The sequence below is a fragment of the Serinus canaria genome, chromosome 22, assembly GCF_022539315.1.
Source record: "Serinus canaria isolate serCan28SL12 chromosome 22, serCan2020, whole genome shotgun sequence".
Lineage (NCBI taxonomy): Eukaryota > Metazoa > Chordata > Aves > Passeriformes > Fringillidae > Serinus > Serinus canaria.
In genome coordinates, this window is record NC_066335.1 from 674,414 (window position 1) to 701,474 (window position 27,061).

At 52.1% G+C, this 27,061-nt stretch overlaps 1 protein-coding gene and 2 long non-coding RNA genes across 10 annotated transcripts in view; 2 read left to right on the forward strand and 1 right to left on the reverse strand.

Moving 5' to 3' along the window:
• The window catches only part of SLC23A2 (solute carrier family 23 member 2), a 53,014-nt gene extending 32,101 nt beyond the window's left edge, over positions 1–20,913 (forward strand). For both annotated transcript variants that reach the window (XM_050983143.1, XM_050983142.1), the window contains exons 8-16: positions 930–1,111; positions 6,975–7,095; positions 9,030–9,186; positions 12,002–12,149; positions 12,960–13,065; positions 16,986–17,115; positions 17,972–18,109; positions 19,523–19,618; positions 20,592–20,913. In XM_050983143.1, the coding sequence (XP_050839100.1) occupies positions 930–1,111; positions 6,975–7,095; positions 9,030–9,186; positions 12,002–12,149; positions 12,960–13,065; positions 16,986–17,115; positions 17,972–18,109; positions 19,523–19,618; positions 20,592–20,824 (1,311 nt within the window). In that variant the 3' untranslated portion in view covers positions 20,825–20,913. The remainder of the gene's footprint in view (positions 1–929; positions 1,112–6,974; positions 7,096–9,029; positions 9,187–12,001; positions 12,150–12,959; positions 13,066–16,985; positions 17,116–17,971; positions 18,110–19,522; positions 19,619–20,591) is intronic.
• A 195-nt stretch (positions 20,914–21,108) lies between these two features.
• Positions 21,109–22,744, reverse strand: LOC127060385 (uncharacterized). Its single transcript, XR_007779367.1, has 2 exons — positions 22,650–22,744; positions 21,109–22,219 (listed from the first exon to the last, which is right to left on the reverse strand). It is a non-coding gene; the product is annotated as an uncharacterized LOC127060385 (long non-coding RNA).
• A 1,627-nt stretch (positions 22,745–24,371) lies between these two features.
• Positions 24,372–27,061, forward strand: LOC127060386 (uncharacterized). Of its 7 annotated transcripts, none has more exons than XR_007779374.1 (4): positions 24,372–24,508; positions 24,582–24,656; positions 24,704–24,817; positions 24,855–27,061. It is a non-coding gene; the product is annotated as an uncharacterized LOC127060386 (long non-coding RNA). The 7 variants fall into 7 exon arrangements; XR_007779370.1 differs by having other exon boundaries at positions 24,582–24,619; positions 24,716–24,817; XR_007779371.1 differs by lacking the exons at positions 24,372–24,508; positions 24,582–24,656 and adding an exon at positions 24,509–24,581.

Here is a 27,061-nt window from a genome sequence, read left to right on the forward strand (position 1 = left end):
CAGATACCAGGAGTTAGTTCCCACGTCCCAAAAGCCGTGAAATGCTCGAGGGAGATGAAAACTCTTCTTGTAGCCTTGATTTGTGCTCGCTGGCAGCAGTTCAGCTGCTGCCAGCCCCTTGCCTGCTGTCCCTGTGCACCGGGCCAGGCCCTGGAAGGTGAACCTGCACTTAGGAAATCTGGTTCCTCCCCAAGTGTTTAAGTTGGAGGCTCTTGTGATAAGAGGTCGATTGTCCCCAAAGATCTGAGACCCCTGGAGCTCCTTCTCCACTCGCAGCACCGCAGTGTGAAGTGGTGGTGCCCTGCAGGGCAGGCTGAGGGCTGTGCCACGCCAGGGTGGCAGGTAGAGTAGTCCAAATGAAGGCGTGTGTCATGGAATTGATCTCCCATCCCGTTGCTTTGGGCTGCCAACTTTTTCTTAATTAAAAACAACCCCTCTCTCTTCCCCATGTTCAAACCATAGCTACATCCTGCCAAGAGCCCTGCAGCCAAGAGGGCTGACAGTCTCCTGAGACCACAACGCTGCTCTAATCCAGCTTCTAAGGAGCACTTGTGACCAATGCAGCACACACTCTGCCCCTAGGAGCTAGGAGCATCACCTCGTGGCGCACCAACCCTTGCCGTTCGATCTGAGAGCTTAAAGGTTAGCCTGGACCCCAGGTCTCCTGTCTGACAGTGTGATGTGCTTTCCACACAGCTTCCAGACTGGCCCACTGGTCTGTTGTGTAATAGTTTTGTGGAGAAAACCATAAGTGTTATGCTTAAAGCGATAATGAGCTGTTGTATGACGAAAAAAAAAAAAATTGCTGAGTTCTTCTGTGTCACTGAATTCTTTTAACTGCAGTTTGTAATCCAGAGCAGAAAAACAAAGGCTTTGGCTTTGCCTGTCAGATGGCACTGAGCTGCCTCTCTGCCCTGTTGTGTGTTCAGATCCAAGGTGCCATCATCATGTCCTCGCTGATCGAGGTGGTGATCGGGCTGCTGGGGCTGCCCGGGGCCCTGCTGCGCTACATCGGGCCCCTGACCATCACCCCCACCGTGGCCCTCATCGGCCTCTCGGGCTTCCAGGCTGCTGGGGAGAGAGCTGGCAAGCACTGGGGCATCGCCATGCTGTGAGTACCTGGGCTTCCTGCTGGGCAGCAGAGTCTGGGGGGCGGGGGAAAAGCTGGAGGTGGCTGGGGTGCAGCGGTGCTGCTGGTGTGGAGAAACAGCAGGAGAAACACAGAACACCAGGAGAAACACACACAAAACACCAGGAGAAACACACACAAAACACCAGGAGAAACACACACAGACACCAGGAGAAACAAACACAAAACACCAGGAGAAACACACACAGACACCAGGAGAAACACAGAACACCAGGAGAAACACACACAGACACCAGGAGAAACACACACAGACACCAGGAGAAACACACAGACACCAGGAGAAACACACAGACACCAGGAGAAACACACACAGACACCAGGAGAAACACACACAAAACACCAGGAGAAACACACACAAACACCAGGAGAAACACACACAGACACCAGGAGAAACACACAGACACCAGGAGAAACACACACAGACACCAGGAGAAACACACAGACACCAGGAGAAACACACACAGACACCAGGAGAAACACACACAAACACCAGGAGAAACACACACAAACACCAGGAGAAACACCAGGGGAGAGACACACCCAGACACACCAGATAAACACACACACACCAGAAAACACCAGGTAGAGACACCCCCAACCAAAACGACACCAGACACCAGGAGACACACCCCACCCAGGGGAGAGACACACCCAGACACCAGGAGAGAACACCCAGACACCAGGGGAGACACACCCAGACACCGGGAGAAACACACACCATGAGAAACACACACCAGGAGAAACAAACACCACAAACACCATGAGAAACACACAAACACCATGAGAAACACACAAACACCATGAGAAACACACAAACACCATGAGAAACACACAGCATGAGAAACACACACACACCACGAAAAACAAACACCACACACACCATGAGAAACACATATTGTGAGAAGCAAACACCCCGAGAAGCACACACCATGAGAAACACCGTGAGAGCCAAACACCTCAAGAACCAAACACCACGAGAAGCACCATGAGGAGAAACACCCAGAGTCAGCTCATCCAGACAGGTGGGAATCAGGACAGAGCAGCTCAGGGGGTTGCCTGAAGCTTTTCCCTGGAAAGAAATCCTTCCCTGGGAGCGTGGGGAGGCCCCAGAGCAGCTGTGGCCGCCCCTGGATGTGCCCAGGGCCAGGTTGGACAGGGCTTGGAGCACTCTGGGGTGGTGGAAGGGGTCCCTGCCCGTGGCTCCTTCATGGGCCTGGGTGGGCTTTAGGCTCCTTCCAACCCAAACCACCCCATGACAACGTGAGCTCGAGGAGAGGGGAAGGGACAGTGGCCAAACAGGAGGGGTGGAGAGCAGAGTTTCACAAAGCAGGGGCTGGTCTGGGAGCCACAGGCTGGGTGGAGTTCAGTGCTGTAGGAAAGGTGATTTAGCAGAGCTGAAATGCAGTTTGTGTTTCTGAGCTGGCACTGCCTGCTGGCTCTGCTGCAGCAGCAGGGCAATCCCTCTGCCTTGGCACTGCCTGGCTCTCCTGTGCCCATGAGAATCCCTCTGCCTTGGCACTGCCTGGCTCTCCTGTGCCCATGAGAATCCCTCTGCCTTGGCACTGCCTGGCTCCCCTGTGCCACCAGAATCCCTCTGCCTTGGCACTGCCTGGCTCTCCTGTGCCCATGAGAATCCCTCTGCCTTGGCACTGCCTGGCTCTCCTGTGCCCACCAGAATCCCTCTGCCTTGGCACTGCCTGGCTCTCCTGTGCCCATGAGAATCCCTCTGCCTTGGCACTGCCTGGCTCTCCTGTACCAACCAGAATCCCTCTGCCTTGGCACTGCCTGGCTCTCCTGTACCAACCAGAATCCCTCTGCCTTGGCACTGCCTGGCTCCCCTGTGCCCACCAGAATCCCTCTGCCTTGGCACTGCCTGGCTCCCCTGTGCCCACCAGAATCCCTCTGCCTTGGCACTGCCTGGCTCTCCTGTGCCCACCAGAATCCCTCTGCCTTGGCACTGCCTGGCTCCCCTGTACCCACCAGAATCCCTCTGCCTTGGCACTGCCTGGCTCCCCTGTGCCCATGAGAATCCCTCTGCCTTGGCACTGCCTGGCTCTCCTGTGCCCACCAGAATCCCTTTGCCTTGGCACTGCCTGGCTCCCCTGTGCCCATGAGAATCCCTCTGCCTTGGCACTGCCTGGCTCCCCTGTGCCCATGAGAATCCCTCTGCCTTGGCACTGCCTGGCTCCCCTGTGCCCACCAGAATCCCTCTGCCTTGGCACTGCCTGGCTCCCCTGGCCCATGAGAATCCCTCTGCCTTGGCACTGCCTGGCTCCCCTGTGCCCATAGAATCCCTCTGCCTTGGCACTGCCTGGCTCTCCTGTGCCCACCAGAATCCCTCTGCCTTGGCACTGCCTGGCTCTCCTGTGCCCATGAGAATCCCTCTGCCTTGGCACTGCCTGGCTCTCCTGTGCCCATGAGAATCCCTCTGCCTTGGCACTGCCTGGCTCCCCTGTGCCACCAGAATCCCTCTGCCTTGGCACTGCCTGGCTCTCCTGTGCCCACCAGAATCCCTCTGCCTTGGCACTGCCTGGCTCCCCTGTGCCCACCAGAATCCCTCTGCCTTGGCACTGCCTGGCTCTCCTGTACCCACCAGAATCCCTCTGCCTTGGCACTGCCTGGCTCTCCTGTGCCCACCAGAATCCCTCTGCCTTGGCACTGCCTGGCTCCCCTGTGCCCATGAGAATCCCTCTACCTTGGCACTGCCTGGCTCCCTGTGCCCACCAGAATCCCTCTGCCTTGGCACTGCCTGGCTCCCCTGTGCCCATGAGAATCCCTCTGCCTTGGCACTGCCTGGCTCTCCTGTGCCACCAGAATCCCTCTGCCTTGGCACTGCCTGGCTCTCCTGTGCCCACCAGAATCCCTCTGCCTTGGCACTGCCTGGCTCCCCTGTGCCCATGAGAATCCCTCTGCCTTGGCACTGCCTGGCTCCCCTGTGCCCATGAGAATCCCTCTGCCTTGGCACTGCCTGGCTCTCCTGTGCCCATGAGAATCCCTCTGCCTTGGCACTGCCTGGCTCTCCTGTGCCCACCAGAATCCCTCTGCCTTGGCACTGCCTGGCTCTCCTGTACCCACCAGAATCCCTCTGCCTTGGCACTGCCTGGCTCTCCTGTGCCCACCAGAATCCCTCTGCCTTGGCACTGCCTGGCTCTCCTGTGCCCACCAGAATCCCTCTGCCTTGGCACTGCCTGGCTCTCCTGTACCCACCAGAATCCTCTGCCTTGGCACTGCCTGGCTCTCCTGTGCCCACCAGAATCCCTCTGCCTTGGCACTGCCTGGCTCTCCTGTGCCCACCAGAATCCCTCTGCCTTGGCACTGCCTGGCTCTCCTGTGCCCACCAGAATCCCTCTGCCTTGGCACTGCCTGGCTCTCCTGTGCCCACCAGAATCCCTCTGCCTTGGCACTGCCTGGCTCCCCTGTGCCCACCAGAAATCGGGGGGTGTGGTGGCAGGGGGCACAGGCATTGATTGCCGTGGGCACCACCAGGGGCTGAGCCCTGAGCAGAGATAAAAGGCACAAAGGGACAAAAAGGCTTCAGGGGGAATTTCAGGGCCTGGGAGCTGTGTGCCATCAGCTGCAGGGGCAGGGAGATGAAAGAGTGAAAAGGAGGGAGTGAGGGAAATGGAATGAAGGGAAAACAAAGCTCCGTGTGTGGGTAAGCAGGAAATGAGGCTGGAAACCCCATTTTGGGGAGAAAAGGGGCTGAAATGGCTCAGTTTAAACCCCATTTTGGGGAGATAAGAGGCTGAAACAGCTCAGTTTAAACCCCATTTTGGGGAGAAAAGCTGAAACAGCTCAGTTTAAACCCCATTTTGGGGAGAAAAGGGGCTGAAATGGCTCAGTTTAAACCCCATTTTGGGGAGAAAAGGGGCTGAAATGGCTCAGTTTAAACCCCATTTTGGGGAGAGAAGGGGCTGAAATGGCTCAGTTTAAATCCCATTTTGGGGAGAGCAGAGCTGGAGCTCCTCCCTGTGCAGCCCCGGCTGTGCTGGCCCCGGGAGCAGCAGGAATGCCTTGCTGAGATCAGATTGTGATCTCACTCATCTGTTTGCACAGTGCTTTGAACATGTAAAGTATTCTGTAAGTGCAGCTCATGATTAAAAGGGCTCTTTAATTCTGTTTTGTCTTGCCTGTTGGCATCAGGAGTATTTCTGTGAGTTTATTGTATTAAGCAGCTGATCCAGAGGAACGTTTTATTGGTCTGTAAAACAAATTTCTCTGCAAGTTGGGGCTAATGTGAAATGAATCAAGCACATCTTTGAATTGGACATGGAGATGTGTAATTAAAGTTGACATTTTTGCAGATGGAAAAAAAAAAAATCAATTCAGGAGCAGGATTTAAACGTTAGCCAGTCAATAAAGCATTTCTGGCCTGTGCCATGCAGAAATGTGCAGGGGGTTGTTGAAACCAGCTCCAGAGCTGTGGGAGCCACTCAGGAGTGACTCCAGCTCTGTCAGATGTGGCTCCTGGAGCTCTCCTGGATGTTCTGAACAGATCAAGGTCCTGCAGAACCAGCTGGCCCCTGGGAGCTGCAGGATCCCCAATTTCCTGACCTGGCTTGTTCCTTGGGTGCTTTATTCCCTTTTATCAGACATTTGCAGAAGGAGAATTGTTCCTGATTTGCCTGTTTATCCAGATTTCCCTGGGGCATTCAAAGCTCTGGTGCTGCTCCACAGCCCCTCTGCCCTGCAGCCAGTGGAGAATTCATTGCAATCACTGAATTTTGTATTTTCTTCCAGCTCTGTGCTAAGTGACATCCCAAGGTCGCTGTCCTCAGGGCTGGTGGGTGAGGGAGGGGAGCCCCTGGTGGGTTTTGGGGAGGTTTTGGGGAGGTTTTGGGGAGGTTCTGGGGATCCCTGCATGGACAAGATGTGCTGCTTGCTTTCCTCCTGGGCTGTAAATGCCCCTCCTTGTCCTGGGGACTGAGGGAGAGCAAAACTGGGTTGTGTCTGATCAGGGCAGAAGAGAGGCTGAAAATCCTCCTTTTATTTTTCAAGTCAGCTGATGAAAACATAATCTCAGATTTCAGCAGAGCTTTCTTTGCTTCTTCAGGCAGCTCCAGTCTTTGGGAGGCCCTTGCAGAGCAGAGCTGGGCTGAGAATTGAGAATTGCTCCTTCAGAATTGAGCAGCGTGCCCTGAATTCTGATTTTTCAGGGCAGTGGGGGTTTATTATCTTTAAAAAATAATTTTGGATGTCTAGAGGAGCTTGGCAGTTCCATTGGGGGGAGATTAATAATAATAACTGAGCCATCTAATACTGCTGGACTGCACTGGCAGCAAATCTTGGGGCTCAGGCTCCATCCTGCTTCATTTGCAGCTATTTAGTGAAAGATTCATATTAAAAAAAAAAAAAATTATTCTGAGGAGCAGAAAAATTGCCCTGACAGAAATTTCCTCAAGTGCTTTGGAGTTGGATGCAAATTTTGAAATGTAAAAATTCCTGTCCACAGCCCCTGCAGTTTTCCTGGTTCTTGGCAGGTGCTGGCAGCCAGTGTTGTGCCTTGCAGCCCTGGACCAGAGGTGGAGCTGGGGAGGGAGGAAGGGGCAGCTCAGGAATTTGGACTGAAAATCCCCCTCAGTCTGGGCCTGCCCCTGTTCAGTTATCTCCTTGCAGCTGCTGGCTTTTGCAGCACTTCAGAATTCAAATTTGGCATTTGAGGAATAATAATTTAAATCATTTTGCTGCCTTGTCTTCTGCTGAAATTGAAAATCTGCATCCAGAGGGCCTGAAGAGGTTTGTGCTAAAAAGGATTTATCACCTATTGGTGCTAATGACATTTCTCTCTTGTCCCACCCTCCTCATCCTCCTTTTTTTCCCTCAGGACTATTTTCCTGGTGTTGCTGTTCTCCCAGTATGCCAGAAATGTCAAATTCCCCTTGCCCATTTACAAATCCAAGAAAGGATGGACAGCATACAGGCTGCAGCTTTTCAAGATGTTCCCTGTAAGTCCCTGAGCTCCTTCTTCCTTAGGCAAAATAAATCTGTAATCTCTGTTTGGGAGGGGGGGTTTGGTTTTGATACATACAGTACCTATATTTAGCATGTCTTTTACATACTATTTACATACTATACCTATATATAGTGTGTATTTTACATATATACACACAATATCATATAAATTATGTATTTTACATACAGGACCTATATATGGTGTGTATTTTACATACTATTTACATACAGTATATATGGTGTGCATTTTACATACAAATACATAATCTGTATATAGCATTTCTCATACTGTTTACATACAGTATCTATATGTGGTGTGTATTTTACATACTATTTACATATAGTATCCATATATGGTGTGTATTTTGCATACTATTTACATATAGTATCATATATGGTGTGTATTTTGCATACTATTTACATATAGTATCCATATATGGTGTGTGTTTTGCATACTATTTACATATAGTATCCATATGGTGTGTGTTTTGCATACTATTTACATAGTATCCATATATGGTGTGTATTTTGCATACTATTTACATACAGTATCCGTATATGGTGTGTATTTTGCATACTATTTACATATAGTATCCGTATATGGTGTGTTTGCATATTTACATAGTATCCATAGGTTGGTTTGCATACTATTTACATATAGTATCCATATATGGTGTGTGTTTTGCATACTATTTACATATAGTATCCATATATGGTGTGTGTTTGCATACTATTTACATGTAGCAATATGGTGTATTTAATACATTTACAGCAGTATCCATATGTAGTATGTCTTTCACATACTATTTACATACAATATCTATGTATTATGTCTCTTACATACAAATCTATACATTATCTATATATGGTGTGTATTTTACATCCTATTTGCATACGATATCTATATGTAATATGTATTTTACAAATGAATACATACAATATCTATATATAATATGTATTTTACATACAAATCCATATCTCTATATAGTATGTATTTACATACTATATACTTACAATATCTACATGTAGTATGTCTTTTCCATACAAATCCATACATATTTATATATATAATATATTTCCATGCAGTATCTGTATGTAGCCTGTCTTTTCCATACAAATCCATCCAGTATTATATATATATCATTTATTTTACATACAGTATCTGTGTGCAGCCTGTCTTTCCATACCAATCCATCCAGTATTTATCTATATCCTGCCTTTTCCATACCAATCCATCAGTATTTATCTATATCCTGCCTTTTCCATACCAATCCATACATATTTATCTATATCCTGCCTTTTCCATACCAATCCATACATATTTATCTATATCCTGCCTTTTCCATACCAATCCATACATATTTATCTATATCCTGCCTTTTCCATACCAATCCATACATATTTATCTATATCCTGCCTTTTCCATACCAATCCATCCAAGTATTTATCTAATCCTGCCTTTTTCCATATCAATCCATACATATTTATCTACTCCAGCCTGCTTTTCCATACCAATCCATCCAGTATTTATCTATATCCGGCCTTTTCCATACCAATCCATACATATTATCTATATCCATTTTCCATACCAATCCATCCAGTATTTATCTATATCCTGCGCTTTTCCATACCAATCCATACACTATTTATTCTATATCCTGCCTTCCTGCCTTTTCCATACCAATCCATCCAGTATTATCTATATATCCTGCCTTTTCCATACCAATCCATCATATTTATCTATATCCTGACTTTCCTAACATCCTGTACATATCTACCCTCCAGCCCCGTTTCCATACCAATCCCTGCCACACTAAGCTCCCATCCAGTCCCCCAAGCTCCCTTTGCCCCAGCTCAGGCTCTGGGCTGTGCAGCACCCCCTGAGAGGCAGCTGGCAGCTCACTGCCCCCTGTGCTGCTGTCCCCAGATCATCCTGGCCATCCTGGTGTCCTGGCTGCTGTGCTTCATCTTCACGGTGACCGACGTCTTCCCCCCGGACAGCTCCAAGTACGGCTTCTACGCGCGCACGGACGCGCGCCGCGGCGTGCTGCTGGTGGCACCCTGGTTCAAGGTGCCCTACCCCTGTAAGTGTGCTGCTGCTGCTGGGGCCAGCAGGGCCAGTGCCTCTCTCTGGGGTGCATTCCATAGCCCTGGGTCCCCAGAACCCAGCAGTGCCAGTGCTGCTGCTCCAGGGCTCTGAGAGCTCTCTCTGGGGTGCATTCCTTAGCCCTGGTTCCCCAGAACCCAGCAGTGCCAGTGCTGCTGCTCCAGGGCTCTGAGAGCTCACTCTGGGGTGCATTCCATAGCCCTGGGTCCCCAGAACCCAGCAGTGCCAGTGCTGCTGCTCCAGGGCTCTGCTGGCTCTCTCTGGGGTGCATTCCTTAGCCCTGGGTCCCCAGAACCCAGCAGGGCCAGTGCTGCTGCTCCAGGGCTCTGCTGCCTCTCTCTGGGGTGCATTCCTTAGCCCTGGGTCCCCAGAACCCAGCAGGGCCAGTGCCTCTGCTCCAGGGCTCTGAGGGCTCTCTCTGGGGTGCATTCCTTAGCCCTGGGTCCCCCGAACCCAGCAGGGCCAGTGCTGCTGCTCCAGGGCTCTGAGAGCTCACTCTGGGGTGCATTCCTTAGCCCTGGGTCCCTAGAACTCAGCAGGGCCAGTGCTGCTGCTCCAGGGCTCTGCTGCCTCTCTCTGGGGTTTATTCCTTAGCCCTGGGTCCCCCGAACCCAGCAGGGCCAGTGCTGCTGGTCCAGGGCTCTGCTGCCTCTCTCTGGGGTTTATTCCATAGCCCTGGTTCCCCAGAACCCAGCAGGGTCATTCCTCTGGTTGCCCAGAACCCAGCAGGGCCAGTGCTGCTGCTCCAGGGCTCTGCTGGCTCTCTCAGTGGTTTATTCCATAGCCCTGGTACCCCAAAGCCCAGCAGGGCCAGTGCTGCTGGTCCACAGTTAGGCAGTGCAGGATTTTACTGGATTTGATTTACAGAATTTACAGGAGGGCACCAAACACTTCACCCAACGTTTTGGAGGTATTTTTATGTTGGCCACCTCTAAGTTTAAAGCTGTTAAAGGCTGGGTTTGTGGTGTGAGATTGCACATCTGGCTCACCCTTCAGAAATTAACTGAGTAATTAGGGAATAATATGATTTTAGATTAGAAATACAGGAATTATCAGCCATGCCACCACACTGTGATGAGGCAGCTCCATTGTGCTTTTCCATATGCTTTGGTTCTTAAAAGAAACACTTCCAAAGCAGCAGATGAGGAATAGAAGCTTTTGGGAAAGAAGAGGAGGAAAACTTGTCCACGCTGATCAGCCCGTTTGTGTTTGTGAGTTCATTCACTCCTGTGTGACTGAAGATCCCTTTGTTGCAGGAGGCTCATCTATTTCAAAGAGATAAAAGCATCCAGGCAATTGCTGTGGGAAACCTGCCAGGCTTTTCTGCAGGCTTAAATTAATCTTATTTTGTCTACTACAGAATTTGGAGCTGGGAGGTGTTTGTGCAGTGATCAGAGCTGGTTGTTGCCACTGAACTTGTGACCAAAGTGACTCTTTGGAGCAATAATAACACAGTGGCATTTGCCTCACTGGCCAGGGTTGTTTTCTCACAAGCTGTAGCTCAAACTCCTGATTCCTGAACAGGAGGAATTTATTTTTATTTTTAGTGGGCTTTTATGGTTCCCTGGGATATTTCCAAGTGTGATCAAAGCAGTTGGTTTGGTGGTGGTTCCTTTGCTGCTTTCATCTCCTTGGGCTTGCCAGCCTGTGTTAGAGTGAAGGGGGTTTGTTGTTCCCACCAAAGATGAACAAAGAGTGCCTGGGGCAGTGCTGGGCACTGGGGAAGGTCCCCCAATCCCAGGGTCACTTGTGGCCCCTCAGGACAAGGACATGGAGGGGCTGGAGCTGGGAAAGGCCTCGGAGGGAGAAAATGGGATCAGGGGAACTTCTGGCTCTGCACAATCCTGACAGGAGGGGACAGCCAGGGGGATTTGGGATCTTATCCCAAATAAGGGACAGGAGGATTTAGGGAACAGGGCCAGGGCAGGCTCAGGGTGGATGTTGGGGAATGTTCCTGCCCAGCAGGGCTGCCCAGCCCTGGAGCAGTGCTGGAGTCCCCCTCGCTGGGGGGTGAGCAGCAGTGGATGTGGCACTGGGGACACTGGGCACTGCTGGGGGATCCTGAAAGCCCTTCCCAGCCCAGAGCAGTGCCCAGCTCCCCCAGCTCTGTGTGGGTTTGGTAGCCAGGCTGTGTGCTGGGGTCTCAGGACTCCAGCTGCTCACTGTGACCCCCAGATGTGTCACAAAGTCTCCTTTCCCAGCCTGGGCCTTGAAGAAGGAGTCAGAGCTCTTCAGTTCTCGGTCTCAAGGTTGTTTATTGTTCATATCTAGAAAATTCTTTCTCCTGTCCAGCCGAGGTCTGTTCAGCAGGACAGACAGAGGCACTGCCTGCCCCTGGGATGGTGTTATCTTTTTATACTAAAAACTCCCTGTGCAATATTTACCATCACTTCCCAATGCCCATCACCTGTGTCAGACACTGAGCTTCTGCTCTAAACCCACCCAAAAGTGCCACCATCCCAGCAGAAGGTGGAGGCCAAGAAGAAGAAGGAGAAAGGACAGGACACACCCAGATTCCTCCATCTTGCCCCTGAACCCCCATTCTACAAACCCCAACAATCCATTTTTCAGCCCATGACCAACCAGTCGTTATTCTGCTTACACTGTGGTGGCTGCAGAGCCTCACACAAGGTTGGGAACATTTTCCATGGGTCACAGTCAGAGTCCCAGGGGTCTGGGGCTCTGGGCCAGGGTCTCTGAGCCCCTGGCAGGCTTGGGGCAGTCCAGGACAGCCCGAGGGATCTCCTGAGTGCAGCTGGGGCAGGGGGGTCTCAGCTCTGCTCTCCCCACAGTCCAGTGGGGGCTGCCCACCATCTCGGCGGCGGGGGTGATCGGCATGCTGAGCGCCGTGGTGGCCAGCATCATCGAGTCCATCGGCGACTACTACGCCTGTGCCCGGCTCTCCTGTGCTCCTCCTCCTCCCATCCACGCCATCAACAGGTCTGTGATAGCCACCAGTACCTCCCTCCTCAGCCTGCTTGGGGTCTGGGCTTTTCCCCCTTTGGGTAAGCAGGGATGTGCTCTGGGGTGAAATGGTGCAGCTTGGTCAAACTCCAGGGCTGAAGAGCTGAAATCCAGGGTGGGACTGGCAGCTGGGCTTGTTCTGTCACATCTGAATCCCAGTCCCATTCCTGCTGGAGTCTGTGGAAGTTACCAGCACAGTTTCCAAAGGGAAAGAGCTCTAAACTGGTTCTGGAACTGGGGTTGTCAAAATCCCCTGGGATGCAGTTTAGGAACAAAGAGCTGCTCTGAAGTTTTATTTGTATTTTTAATATAAATTTATTCAGTTTAAGAATGTGGGGATCTAGGACTCACCTGGGATGCAGTTTGGAAACAAAGGGCAGCTCTGAAGTTTAATTTGAATTTTTAATATGAATTTCCTCAGTTTAAGAATGTGGGGATCTAGGACTCACCTGGAATGCAGTTTAGGAACAAGGAGCAGCTCTGAAATTTTATTTGAATTTTTAATATAAATTTCCTCAGTTTAAGAATGTGGGGATCTAGGATTCACCTGGGATGCAGTTTGGAAACAAAGAGCAGCTCTGAAGTTTTATTTGAATTTTCAATATAATTTCTCAGTTGAAGCAAGTGGGGATCTGAGACTCAGGAAACAACTCTGGTGTGTTTGGCAGGGCTGTGGGAGCTGGAGCCATCAATGGCAGTAATTCCATGTGGAGCAGGTGCCCTCAGGAGCTCCCCAGGGGATGTGTGCTGTACCAACGTGGCTCTTTGTTCTCTTTGGGATTTCAGGGGGATTTTCATCGAGGGGCTCTCCTGTGTTCTGGATGGAGTGTTTGGCACAGGGAATGGATCCACCTCCTCCAGCCCCAACATTGGGGTCCTGGGCATCACCAAGGTGAAGTGCTTTGCTCTGAGCCCTCAGGGCTTCCTTGTGTTCATGATCCCCTTCCAGGAGACCCTTCTGCTCCATCCTCTGCACACCAACTTCCCAGATCATTCCGAGGGTACCCGAGTGTCTGGACCAGCTCTTGGCTGAGGGAAATGCACTATTGTTCATCAGGACCTAAAAATCCTTTTATTCAGAGTGAAAGGCAGTTGGAATCCCCATCGAGCAGATCCTGCTGCATAAACTGCATTTTGGAAAACCCAGGCAGCATTCCAGGGCTCTGGGGGGTTTGAGATGAGGCATAGGCACTGTAAACTGTGTGAAATTGCTGATTTTGGGTGTTTTGCTCTGAAAGCATCAGTGGGAAGTGACTTTTTAATGCCTCACTTGCAGACAGTGCAATGCACTGTGAGGGGCTTGGGCTTTGTCTGGGTCTGCAGTGGGACCTGGCCCAGGGCTGCAGCCAAGGTCCTTGCAGAGCTGAAAGGGCCCTCAGAGTTTGGCTCTGGGGCTCAGGGTTTGTGCATTTCTGGTGCTCAGTGAAATGTGTGAGTGCCTGAGGAGCTGCTTTGCTCCCTGTGGGGCTGGGTCAGTGCCTGCCTGAGCTGGGAGGCCTTGGCTGCAGGGAGAAGTGCCTGACAATGTTGATTTAACCTTGGGGAGGGACAGCAGCGCTGCTAGGGGTGCTTGATGTCAGGCAGGGCCACCTTAAATCCTCCGTGCAAGGATGGGAGGTGCCCATCCCCACTGGCAGTAGCTCATCCCATGGCCTGACCCCACAGAAATGAAGTGTTTGTCCTCAGCCCTCCCCTGTGCTGCACAGAGGGTGATTCTGCTGCTCGGGGTGCTCTCCAGCACTAACAGCCCCATCTGCTGTCTGTGCCAGTCACCACCCAGCTGGTGAGACCTCCTGGGAGGGAGTTCTGCTCAGAAACAGCCCTTAAAGAAAGGTTCATTCTGTTCTGCTCCCTTCCCTCTGGTGCCTGGTGGGGGTTGGGGTGAATTAACAGCACTTTTGTGATGAGCAGCCCACAGAAGTGAGAAATGGGGCAGTGGAAAGTCGAAGTGGCAGCTGTGGCAGGGAGTGCAGCTGCCCAGGCTGTGCTCCTGTTCCCCTGCTGCACTTTCATTCCCCAGAACCCAGCAGTTCCTCAGCTTCAGGTGGAATTTTGGCTCTGCTGCTGATCTGGGAGAGGAAATCTTCAGTGCTGCATCTCCAGGGCTTTTCCCTGCCTTGAAATTGGTGTGTAATTACAGATAAATGGAAATTCAGCTGGATGGAGGTGCTGCAGAGCCTTGGAGCCAGGGTGTGTTTGATTGATGAGAGCAAGATCAATTAGCTGTGATTAGCTGGGGCTAAAGCAGCTCCTGCCATGGTGGTGATGCTGAAATGGAGGCTCCAGGTACCATCTGATGCACTCCAAAATAATCACTCCAAAATAAGTGTGTGTGCTGGGAGTAAGTGCAGAGCCTGGGCTGAATGCTGCCTGGGATGCTTGCAGGAGCTTTAATTTGTTTGCACAAATGAATGTCTCTGTGGTGCAGCTTTTCAGAGGATTTGTTTCCAGCAGGAGGAGAATTGCAGGGCAGGATCTTGGTGGCCCTGCAGAAATGAACATTTCTGTAAAGAGCAGAGAAAGGTGCCAGCTGAACTCTGGGTGATTCCAGAGATGGTGCAGCAGAGCTCTGCTTGCAGGGAGGAGCTCACCTGGAGCTCAGCAGCCAGGAGTGGGGGCAAGGAAGGATTTTCCCCTCCCCAGGCCTGTTGGATCTGTAGTTTCTCATTTCCCTCATTGAGCTCAGTCACACGTGATGAACAAATGAATATTTCCTATTTGAACCCTGCTGCTCTGCACCAGGGCACCTGCAAAGGCCTTTTCTAGAAACCACCTTAATGCAAAGGAGTTGTTGTAGTGCCTGGGGCTCCGTTTGTGGCAGTGGAAGATGTTAAAATACCAACCTCAGGTCTGTCCACTACCCCTGCAGCACAGAGAGCCACTGCCTGCTTGCCTTGAATGCTTAAAATAAATCTGGGAAGGAAGTGCAGGCCCTTGGTTTCAGTGCTAGCCCAGCCCTGGTTTGCATTCAGCCCTGCTCTCTGAGGCTGCCTGGAAACCCTGCCCTCCTTCCCACAAACTTTCATCTCTCCCCGTGTCCCAGGGCAGCAGCACACGGGATTTATCTGATACATTTCCATTTCCATTTGGCTTTCTCTCCCCTAGCTGGGTTCCACCAGCTCTCCTGGTGGCTGTGGCACTCCCAGATGGTTTTAGGGCTGGCCTGGGGAGGCTGAGCTCGGCTGCAGCAGAAGGAAACACACCCAGTGTCCATTCACATTCCCTGAGAAATCCTTTCTGCTGGGGAGCTGAGAAGCCTCAGAGAGGGGGAGGAGAGCAGTTCTTACCTCGTTTGTTGTGCCCACGTGGAATGTGTTGGGAGATTGTTTACCCCCAGGTGATTGCTCCATTGCATCCTGCTGGGGTGGGTTAGGGTTAGGGTGGGAGCTGTTCTGTCCTTGGTCAAGGCTCTGCTGGGAGTTGTTCTGTCCTTGGTCAAGGCTCTGGAAAGAGTCACAGGTCTGAGTTCTCATTATTTTCTCCTTGGCATTCTGTAGGTGCCCTCTCTGTACTCTCCAGTTCAGTACAGTACATTTAATGTATGATAATGTTCTAAATAAAGCACTGACTGAGAGCGTGCAGCCTCATCCTCCCTCCTGCCCATACCCCCGGGGCCAGGAGGGAGCTGCAGTGAAAGCTGAGCCCTGCAGCAGGTGTGAGGCTGGCCTGGGGCAGCCCTCACCTGGAGGGGAGATGGGATAACACAGTCAGGATGGATGGAGAGGAGAGATCTCTGGAGCCAGAACTTGGGGTTTATTGCCAAGGGCCTGGGGCAGGGCCCTGCTGGGAGCTGCCAGACACAGCTCAGAGCAGGCTGAGAGAAGAGAGGGGTAAAGAGAGGGGTAAAGAGGATGAGAGAGTGGGGTTCCCATTCCAATCCAGTAAATCTTCTTCTGGATGTGGAAATTGGGGTTTATTGCCAAGGGCCTGGGGCAGGGCCCTGCTGGGAGCTGCCAGGCACAGCTCAGAGCAGGCTGAGAGAGAGAGAGGATGAGAGGGTAAGAAGGTAAAAGGCAAGAGCTGAGAGCATAGAAAAGTGAGAGCAAGAGAGCAAGAGGATGAGAGCAAGAGCACAAGAGCAAGAGAGCAAAGTTCCCGTTACAATCCAATAAATCATTTTCTGTGTTGAATATTCTGATTCTCACTAACCAATCTAGTAGAGCATATAAATCTCATAGTATTTAGATACAGCCTATAAGAATCACTACATTACCATATTGTGCTACATTTTAAACCCTAAAAACTCCTCTTCAGAGCCCTTCTGCCAAGCTGGCAGGGCCTGCTCTGCCCCTTGGAGCTGCCTGCTTGCAGAGGGTTCTGTTCCATCCAAAGGGGATTACCTTCAGCCAGCCACACCATGGTTTCCCCATTGTTCAGTAACTGAGGGATCTCAGAGCTTGCTTTCATTTCAATCTCACTCACAGTTTCTATATTCTCAACATCTTTTGCCAGGCAATGACTGTGAAAGAAATAGACGCACACCTTTGCTCTGAGGTGAAGAGCAAAAGAAAAAAGTTTATTTTTTGACCCTAATATTTATAGTTTTCCAAAAGTGACCGTGGATTGGAGGGTGACAGTGCCACCTCTCCAATGCCACTGGACAAACTAACAGTTTTATCAAGTTTCTCCTCCTCCATAAAGGAATGCAAAACAATGTGTTGTCTACAGAAAGTGTGTGAGCAAGTTCTCCACAAGGAGGTAAACATCAGAAGGCTTAGAAAATATTAGAAAATGAAGGCAGCAGATGCCATTTGCAGGGCTGTGCTGTGTGATGTGGCCAGCCCTGATGGCCTGTGTGGTGTTTCCCTGCAGGTTGGCAGCCGCAGGGTGATCCAGTACGGAGCTGCCTTCATGCTGCTGCTGGGCATGGTGGGCAAGTTCAGCGCGCTCTTCGCCTCGCTGCCCGACCCCGTGCTGGGGGCTCTCTTCTGCACCCTCTTTGGTAAGGCCTGGGCTGCTGCTGCTGCTGGGCAGTCTGGGGCATGCATCCTGTCAGCTCTGTGCTCCTCCAGGCACCGTCTGGGGGTGAGAGATGGGTCCTGTTGTGTCAAATAGACCCAGACACAGAGCGGTGTGTGTTACCTCGCTTTGAGGGGTTCCAGGATGAGGGAAGAGATGACAAAGTTGACTCCGTGTATCAGAAGGTTTGATTTATTATTATATGATAGATAATCTATAAAAACTACACTAGAAGAATAAAGAGAAGGATTTCACTCCTAAAGCTAAGCTAAGAATAGAAAAGGAATGTGATCTCCCAGCCCGAGATGCTGGACAGGTGAACTGTGATGGGCTCTTAATTGCAAACAGCATGAGGAGGCCAATCAGAGATTTGCTCTGTTGCATCCCACAGCAGCAGATAAGAATTGTTTACAGTTTGTTCCTGAGGCTTCTCAGCTCTCAGGAGAGGAGAAAATCCTAAGTAAAAGATTTTTCATAAAACATGTCAGTGACAGGTGTACTGGGCAGATTTACACCTGCTGGACAGGAGGAGATCCCCAGAGAAAGGAGCAACCCTGCTGTCCCAATAATCTCCAGAATCTCCTCTTTCTGCTTGCAGTGCTCTGTGCTTTCAGGGTGCACTGAACCTCAGCTCTGCTAGTTTCCAAAAGTACAGATTCAAAGAGAAAGAAGAAAAAGCTTTGCTAAGAGTTCCTGTGCTATTGAGGAAACCCCGGGCACTGCTCTGACAAATTATTCCAGATGTGCTGGGGGGCTCCAGGGAGATTTTGCTGGGGGTTTTGGGTTGTTTTTTAAAGAAAAAGTTGCCTAAAAGCTGCTGTTGGGGTGTTTGTGTTCAGGGATGATCACGGCCGTGGGTCTGTCCAACCTGCAGTTCATTGATCTCAATTCTTCCCGGAACCTCTTCGTGCTGGGATTTTCCATCTTCTTCGGCCTCGTGCTCCCCAGCTATCTGAAACAGAACCCCCTGGTCACAGGTACGTGCTCCTGCTCCCCCAGCAGCATTCCTGCCTTGTGCTCACCTGGAAAAGCCAGCAGGTGCAGAGGGGCAGGGAGAGGAACCCAAATGGTGGAGGGAAAAACCCAAATAGTGGAGGGAAAACCCAGATTGTGGAGGGAAAACCCAAATTGTGGAGGGAAAAACATGAATTGTAAAGGAAAAACCCAAATTGTGGAGGGAAAACCCAAACAGTGGAGGGAAAAGCCAAATTGTGGAGGGAAAAACCCAAATAGTGGAGGAAAACCCCAAAATAGTGGAGGGAAAACCCAAATGGTGGAGGGAAAAACCCAAATAGTGGAGGGAAAACCCAAATAGTGGAGGGAAAAAACCCAAATTGTGGAGGGAAAAACCCAAATAGTGGAGGGAAAACCCCAAATTATGGAGGAAAAACCCAAATAGTGGAGGAAAAAGCCCAGGTGGTGCAGACAGGAAAGGCTGTAGGTGCAGAGAAGCTCTGTGTGTGTGCAGAGAATTCCCTGGGAGGCTGAGAGCTGCAGGGAGTGTTCCAGTGGGGCACAGCTGGAGCTTCCCTGCTGCCTCTGGGGGCAGTTTCCAGCTGGGCTGAAGGAAGAACTGGAAGGGTGAACGGGAGCTGGAAATGGTGCTGAAAGATCAGGGGGAAACAGTAAGGCAGAGTTTGGAAGGTGGGGAATTGTTTGGGGCTGACATTTTCTGTCCCTCAGACGTGTCCTGGGCCTGAATTTTGATTTATTTCAGTGAATTCCTTTGCAGCCTGTTGAGGGAGTTGTGGCTTTGAGGAGTTCACTGGGGAGGGTTCTGTTCTCATGTGACCCTCAGCAGTGCTGATGCCAGTGTGTGTCACCAGACATGCCCTCAAAGGAAATATTTCACTGCTTTGGGTTGGTTTGGGGGTTTTTAAACAAAGTATTAACTGACTTTTCTTTCCACTGTGCCTTCAGACCAGGATTTAAGGGCATGTCTGTCCTGCTGTAGGTGGTTAGAAAAGCAGATCCCTCAGGCTTGATGTGGTCAATGCAGTGTCCTTCCAGAACTGGGGCTGGGAATCCCTGGCCCTTGGAAAAGTAAAGACTTATTTTAAAAATCATTTACAAAATATTTATAACAATAATGGTTAGTTATTTATAAAATAATTGTGTAAAAGATTTATATACAAGATTTATAAAAGAATTATTATATAAAATCAGGATTTTACAGTGTGAGTGCCCCTCTTTGCCCCCCACGGTTTTCTGCTTGGCTCAGACCAGCTGTGCCTGCAGCAGGAGCTGAAAAGCTGCTCTGGGACATCTCTGAGCAGCTGAGACCCCTGAGATGGCATTTTGGGGAGCAGGGCCCCGTGCTGTGCCCTGGGGGAGGTTCTGCATTGGGCTCTGGGCACCCCAAACCCAGCGGGTTCTCCCTGCTGCTGCAGGAATTGCAGGCATTGATCAGGTGCTGAACGTGCTGCTCACCACGGCCATGTTCGTCGGGGGCTGCGTGGCCTTCGTGCTGGACAACACCATCCCAGGTGGGGCTGGGCTGGGGGCTGGGGGCTCTGGGATGGGGGCTCTGGGATGGGGGTCCTGGGCTGGGGGCTCTGGGATGGGGGATCTGGGATGGGGGTCCTGGGCTGGGGGCTCTGGGATGGGGGATCTGGGATGGGGGCTCTGGGATGGGGGCTCTGGGATGGGGGATCTGGGATGGGGGCTCTGGGATGGGGGATCTGGGATGGGGGATCTGGGATGGGGGCTCTGGGCTGGGAACCTGGGCTGGGGGATCTGGGTTGGGGGCTCTGGGCTGGGGGCTCTGGGATGGGGGATCTGGGATGGGGTCGCTGGGATGGCGTCGCTGGGATGGGGGTGCTGGGATGGGGTTCCTGGGCTGGGAACCTGGGCTGGGAACCTGGGCTGGGAACCTGGGCTGGGGGCCCTGCACATCCCTGGGGACAGGCAGGAATCCCTGGGGACAGGCAGGAATCCCTGGAAAAATGACAGCAATCCCTGGGGACAGGCAGGAATCCCTGGAAAAGGACAGAAATTCCTGGGGACAGGCAGGAATCCCTGGGTATAAACAGCATTCCCTGGAGAAAGGCTGAATTCCCTGCAGAAAGGCAGAACACCCTGGAAAAAATGTAGAATTCTCTGAGCAAAGGCAGCAATCCCTGGAGAAAGGCAGAATTTCCTGGAGACAGGCAGAATTCCCTGGGTAAAAGCAGAATTCCCTGCAGACAGTCAGAATTCCCTGGAGAAGGGCAGAATTCCCAGGATAAAAGCAGCATTCCCTGGGTCAAAGGAGAATTCCCTGGGTATAAGCCGAGCTCCCTGGAGAAAAGCAGCATTCCCAGAAATTTGCCTTGGCTTCCAAACCAAGCAGACCGTGTGTTCTTTCCCTTTTGGAGGAGCCTGGAAGATCCTCCCAGAGCTTTGCTGAGTTTGGTGTTTTTGTGTCCGTGTCAAGCTGCCCACCAATATAAACAGATTTTCCTCCTCTGTGATTTGCAGGAAGCCCCGAGGAAAGGGGGATTCGGAAGTGGAAGAAGGGGGTTGGCAAAGGCAGCAAATCCCTGGATGGCATGGAGACCTACGACCTGCCTTTTGGCATGGACTTCATTAAGAAATTCAGGTGTTTCAGCTTCCTGCCCATCAGCCCCACCTTCGTGGGCTACACGTGGAAAGGCTTCAGGAAAAGCAGCAGCTGCAGGAGTTCAGACCAGGACTCAGAAGCTACAGTATAGCCTTAGCTGAAATTATATTATCTAGTTGTAGTCAGAGATGTATTTGCAGTTTCTTGCTGATTAAGAAGCATTAAAATATATGTTTTGTATATCTGCATTTAAATTCTGGAACCAGAGCTGAGACGGATTTAAAAAAAAAAAAATTTAAAAAAAAAAAAAGCTTTTCCTGCTGTGGGTGGTGGGAGCCAGGTCTAGTGTCTCTGGGGCAAATCCTGCTGATTTTGGGAAGCTGGAGAGAGCTGTGCACCTCATTCTCTTGGTTTTAATGGGTTTAGGTGGAGGTGCTGCTGCAGATTTTTGGTTTTATTGTGATTTTATTGTGATTTTATTGGAGCCCTCAGCGTTGGTTATGAAAGCTGAACCTTGGAGAGAAGGAGGGGGAAAAGAGAGAGAGAAAGGAGAAATATTTCCTTCAGGTCGTGTCAGATGGGTGGGTGCTGTGGTGCTGCTCAGTGGTTGGCACACTCTGAGTGTCCTGGGCTGGCACACTCTGAGTGTCCTGGGCTGGCACACTCTGAGTGCCCTGGGCTGGCACACTCTGAGTGTCCTGGGCTGGCACACTCTGAGTGTCCTGGGCTGGCACACTCTGAGTGCCCTGGGCTGGCACACTCTGAGTGTCCTGGGCTGGCACACTCTCAGTGTCCTGGGCTGGCACACTCTGAGTGTCCTGGGCTGGCACACTCTGAGTGTCCTGGGCTGGCACACTCTGAGTGTCCTGGGCTGGCACACTCTGAGTGTCCTGGGCTGGCACACTCTGAGTGTCCTGGCTGGCACACTCTGAGTGCCCTGGGCTGGCACACTCGCAGTGTCCTGGCTGGCACACTCTGAGTGTCCTGGGCTGGCACACTCTCAGTGTCCTGGGCTGGCACACTCTGAGTGCCCTGGGCTGGCACACTCTGAGTGCCCTGGCTGGCACACTCTGAGTGCCCTGAGCTGGCACACTCTCAGTGCCCTGGGCTGGCACACTCTGAGTGCCCTGGGCTGGCACACTCTCAGTGCCCTGGGCTGGCACACTCTGAGTGTCCTGGGCTGGCACACTCTCAGTGCCCTGGGCTGGCACACTCTGAGTGCCCTGGGCTGGCACACTCTGAGTGCCCTGGGCTGGCACACTCTGAGTGCCCTGGGCTGGCACACTCTGAGTGTCCTGGGCTGGCACACTCTGAGTGTCCTGGGCTGGCACACTCTGAGTGTCCTGGCTGGCACACTCTCAGTGTCCTGGGCGGGCACACTCTGAGTGCCCTGGCTGGCACACTCTGAGTGTCCTGGGCGGGCACACTCTGAGTGTCCTGGCTGGCACACTCTCAGTGTCCTGGGCTGGCACACTCTCAGTGCCCTGGGCTGGCACACTCTGAGTGTCCTGGGCTGGCACACTCTGAGTGTCCTGGGCTGGCACAACTCTCAGTGTCCTGGGCTGGCACACTCTGAGTGTCCTGGGCTGGCACACTCTGAGTGGCCCTGGGCTGGCACACTCTGAGTGCCCTGGGCTGGCACACTCTGAGTGTCCTGGGCTGGCACACTCTCAGTGTCCTGGGCGGGCACACTCTCAGTGCCCTGGGCTGTCACACTCTGAGTGCCCTGGCTGGCACACTCTGAGTGTCCTGGGCTGGCACACTCTCAGTGTCCTGGGCTGTCACACTCTGAGTGCCCTGGGCTGGCACACTCTCAGTGTCCTGGGCTGGCACACTCTGAGTGCCCTGGCTGGCACACTCTGAGTGTCCTGGGCTGGCACACTCTCAGTGTCCTGGGCTGTCACACTCTGAGTGCCCTGGGCTGGCACACTCTGAGTGTCCTGGCTGGCACACTCTGAGTGCCCTGGGTGGCACACTCTGAGTGTCCTGGGCTGGCACACTCTCAGTGCCCTGGGCTGGCACACTCTGAGTGTCCTGGGCTGGCACACTCTGAGTGCCCTGGGCTGGCACACTCTGAGTGTCCTGGGCTGGCACACTCTCAGTGCCCTGGGCTGGCACACTCTGAGTGCCCTGGGCTGGCACACTCTGAGTGTCCTGGGCTGGCACACTCTGAGTGCCCTGGGCTCAGCTGGTGCTGCCAGGTCAGGGGAGGCTCCCTGAGGGATCTGTGCTTTCAGTGGCACAGCCGTGCTCTGACAGAACTTTCTGGAAGAACTTTGCCTCTGAAGGCCGTGAGTGGCTCAGAGCAGCAGCCACTTCCCTTCCTGAGCATTTCTCATTTCTGCCCCCCTGCTCTGCCCACCAGGGCTCCCAGGAGGATTCCCTCTCCCCCCAGGAGCTCCAGGGATGGCAGAGCTGAGCTCAGCCTGGCCTCGGTGCCCGTGTGCAGCAGGGTGTGTGCTGCCAAAACGCTAATTACCTCCCGGCAATTAACAGGGAAACACGGCTCTGAGCAGGGATTTTTTTTATTTGCTGCTGGCTCTTCTCCTCCTGTGGGGCTTCTCCAGAGGCTGATGCTGCTGGGCAGGGTTTGGGAGGGCAGAGACACTGCACCTGCAGCCTCACCCACCCAAGGCTTCACGGGTATCGGCTCCAACCAGGGCTCCTCTCCATCTTTCCTTTCCTGGAGCAGTCTCAGCTCTGCTGTTATGTGGGTGTTCACGCTCATCATGCATTCATGATTAACAGTTTTATTCCTGTTTAATGTTCTTACTATTGCAAGTTAGTTTTAGACTTCAGTGTGGCCCCAGAAGCGTTTTCAGCTGTGGAGATCATCAGGGAAATGTCGTGTGATGTAATTTCAAGGCCAGTAATGCTCTACGGTGCTTGTGTTTTGTACTCCTGGGAAACCACTCCAGTAATCCTGTAAGCCCTGGTCTGTTCATCCCAGTCTGACTGCTGGGCAGGAGCACAGGAGCTCTGTTTGCTCCCAGGGGAATTTGTTCTGGGTTGTTGAAGCATGGCCGGGGTGGGGTGGGGAGGGCGAGGACGGAGCTCGAGGGGTCGGTGCTGAGTAGTGTAGGGTGGGAATGGCTCCGTGCAGTCGTTCTCAGCATGCCATGGCTGTTCCAGACCCCGCTGTACCCTGCTTGTCCCTGCCCAAGCATGCCTTTGTCCCTCGGGGAGCTCTCAGCAGTTTGCACTCTCGGTGCCAGTGCACCCAGAGCTGCTGGGCAGTCCGTGTGTGGTAGAGGTTGGTTTGCCTGTGAAACAAAAAAAAAGTCATTTTTGCTCATTTTTCAGTGTTCCTGCCCAGGGAGGGAGGTGTTGGCTGCCCCTGCCTGCACACAGGGTGTGGGTGTGGGCAGCTCTGCTCAGTGCCTGCCCAGCTGTGTGTGCAGAGGTGGGGGCAGACCTGCAGGGGTTAAAACAAATCCAGAAGGAAAACAAAACAAAACAAATCCACCTCTGGAGGCCCTGCAGGCCCAGGGGTGTGGAATGGCAGACCCCAAAGTTGGTTATCCTGTAGAGGTGGAGAAAGGGAGGAAGAGCTTTTCATCCCCAGCTAAGTGCAGAGAGGAGGGGTGGGAGCAGAGTTGGTGTCTCACCTGCTGGGGAGTCCAGGTGAGCTCCCTGTGGATTCCCAGGACACTCCCAAGTCCCAGGGCAGCAAATCCTGGATAAATCCTTCCTGTCTCCTCCCTGGAGCAGAGCTCCCCTCCTTCCCCCAGCACCCTCCAGGCAGCTGCAGCCCAGTTTTCTGTTGGATTTAATTCTTTTGTGCTTTGTGCCCATTCCCTCAGCCCCTGCCCTTGGGAGCAGCTGGATTGGGTCAGTTGGATCCCAGTTTGGATCCCAGGTTTGGATCCCAGTTTGGGTCCCAGTTTGGATCCCAGTTTGGGTCCCAGGTTTGGATCCCAGTTTGGATCCCAGGTTTGGATCCCAGGTTTGGGTCCCAGTTTGGATCCCAGTTTGGGTCCCAGGTTGGATCCCAGTTTGGGTCCCAGTTTGGATCCCAGGTTGGGTCCAGTTTGGGTCCCAGGTTTGGGTCCCAGGTTTGGGTCCCAGGTTTGGGTCCCAGGTTTGGGTCCCAGGTTTGGATCCCAGGTTTGGATCCCAGTTTGGATCCCAGGTTTGGATCCCAGTTTGGATCCCAGGTTGGATCCCAGTTTGGATCCCAGGTTTGGGTCCCAGGTTGGGTCCCAGGTTTGGATCCCAGTTTGGATCCCAGGTTTGGATCCCAGGTTTGGATCCCAGTTGGGTCCCAGTTTGGGTCCCAGTTTGGGTCCCAGTTTGGATCCCAGCTTGGACTGGGACAAGCCCCCAGCTCCTCCCTGGTGAGTGGTCAGAGGTGAGCCCAGGCTCGGGAGGGACCCCTGGGTGTGCAGGAGGGGCTGGGCTGGGCTCGGGAGGCTGGAGGTGCCTCTGGGAGGAGGAGGAGGAGGAGGAGGAGGAGGAGGAGGAGCTGCCCTGTCCCCTCCTGGGGCTTTTCTTTGGGGGGAAATGCCTGAGTTCCCCCCGGGTTTGTGCAGCTGCAGGGGGGATTCTGGACCTTAAATCCTCCTTTTTCTTGCTCCCTTCTCCCGGTCCCTTTGCCAGGTGGCTGCTGTGAGATTCCAGATTCCAGGGGTTGGGGTGCTGAGCAGGGCTGGAGAGGATGGAGCAGTGAAATTCCAAACTGCAGGGATTTCGGTGCCTGTACCGAGCTGTGGCAGGGGATGAAGCTGCAGGTTTGGGGAGAATCAAACACAAACTGGGGGTGCTGGGGACGCCCAGGTGCCACCTGAGTGCCAGTGCCATGCTGGGTTTTCCTCCCTGTCCTTCCCTGCCTTTTCCAACAGCAGACCCCGAGCACCCAGGGAAGTTGGGAGCTGAGAGGTGAGTGAGGAGGTGATGAGAAGCTTCAGCCAGGTTTGGAGAGGGAAGGGCAAATATTCATGGTAGAAATCTCATTTTGTCATATCAGAGGTGGCATCAGTGTACACAAACAAAGCAACTCGGGATTTTTGTAATTGATATTCTCTTGTATTTTTTTTAGGTTCGATTAGGGGTTCTTGCTGACATGTTGAAACACGTTTTCTAAAGCAAAAACTTGCAAATTATGCCTATAGAAATTTAGGTTTCGTAGCTGACAGCTGTGACTGATTCACGTTGTCATATTGGAGGGACTTGGCTCACAAAGCTCAACCTTTTCAACCCCAGATTTGCTTTTATTGCCTTTTAATACTGACTTGAAATATGACAACTTGGTTTGTACATGAATATTGCAGTATTTTATTTCCATATATTAAGAAAATAACATTTCCACTCAGGATAACGGCGGTGCTTTTCCTGGGAGGGAGTGGTATGAGTGTCATGACAATGTCATGTGATGGTAGAATTTCTTCATTGACGAATCTATAGTGGTTGTGTATACTTTATTTACCCACCTTTGTGTTCCTACCCGAAACCGGAGCCTTTTGTTGTTCCCTCCCTGCTGAGCCCCGGGGGCACAATTGGAGAAAGCCCTCCCTGGGTCCTTCACACCCCAAAAAAAAAGTGCAAACCCCGAAATTTCGGGCACAGCAGCGCTGCAGGCCCCGGTGCTGGCAGAGCCCTGGACCCTCCGAGCAGCCTGGGCTGGCAGAGCCTGCAGAGACCGGCCCCAATTCTCCACCCAAAATCGGCCTCTTCTTCCTCCTCTCTCTCCCCTTTTCCTTTCCTGATCCAGGTTGGGGGGTCAGGGGGGGTCACTCCTCTTTAGCCCAGAGCCCCACCGGGTGCAGTTTGTGGTTCTGGGGCTCCCGGGGCTGGCTGAGATTGGGGGTGGGCTTGGAGCCACCCCGGGGGCTCCTGGCTGGGGCTGGGGGTGACACCAGGGGTGGCTCTGCCCTGCCGGGGGTGGCTCTGTCCCCTCCCTGTCCTCTCTGCCCTCCCAGGGGTGGCTCTGTCCCCTCTCTGTCCCCTCTCTGCCCCCTCTGCCCCCCGTGCTGCCAGCCCCAGTCCCTCCCCTGTATTTGTCTCTTCAGAACAACCTCTGGCATAACAAACTATTGACTGTTCTTAGGCGGTGGGGATAATTTTCCTTTTTTTTTCCAGGACTTTTCGTGACTGACTTTGGCTGTAAAACTTTTTTGTTCAACAGCAAAAGTTTATTTCGGGTTTTTCTTTTTTTTTTTTTAATTTTGTTTGATTATTTTTTGTTGTTCCAAGATGTGTAATTCTCTTATGGATTCTTTTTTTTTTTTTGTTATTATTCCTTTTTTTTTTTTCTAACATTGCTTCATTAAACAACTAAATATTTAAAAATGTAATATTTGGACCAGATGTTGTGAATAATAGTAGATAAAGCTATTTTATTCTGTATTTTTAAAGCTGTTCAGTATAAATAAACGCGGGCATAGATGCA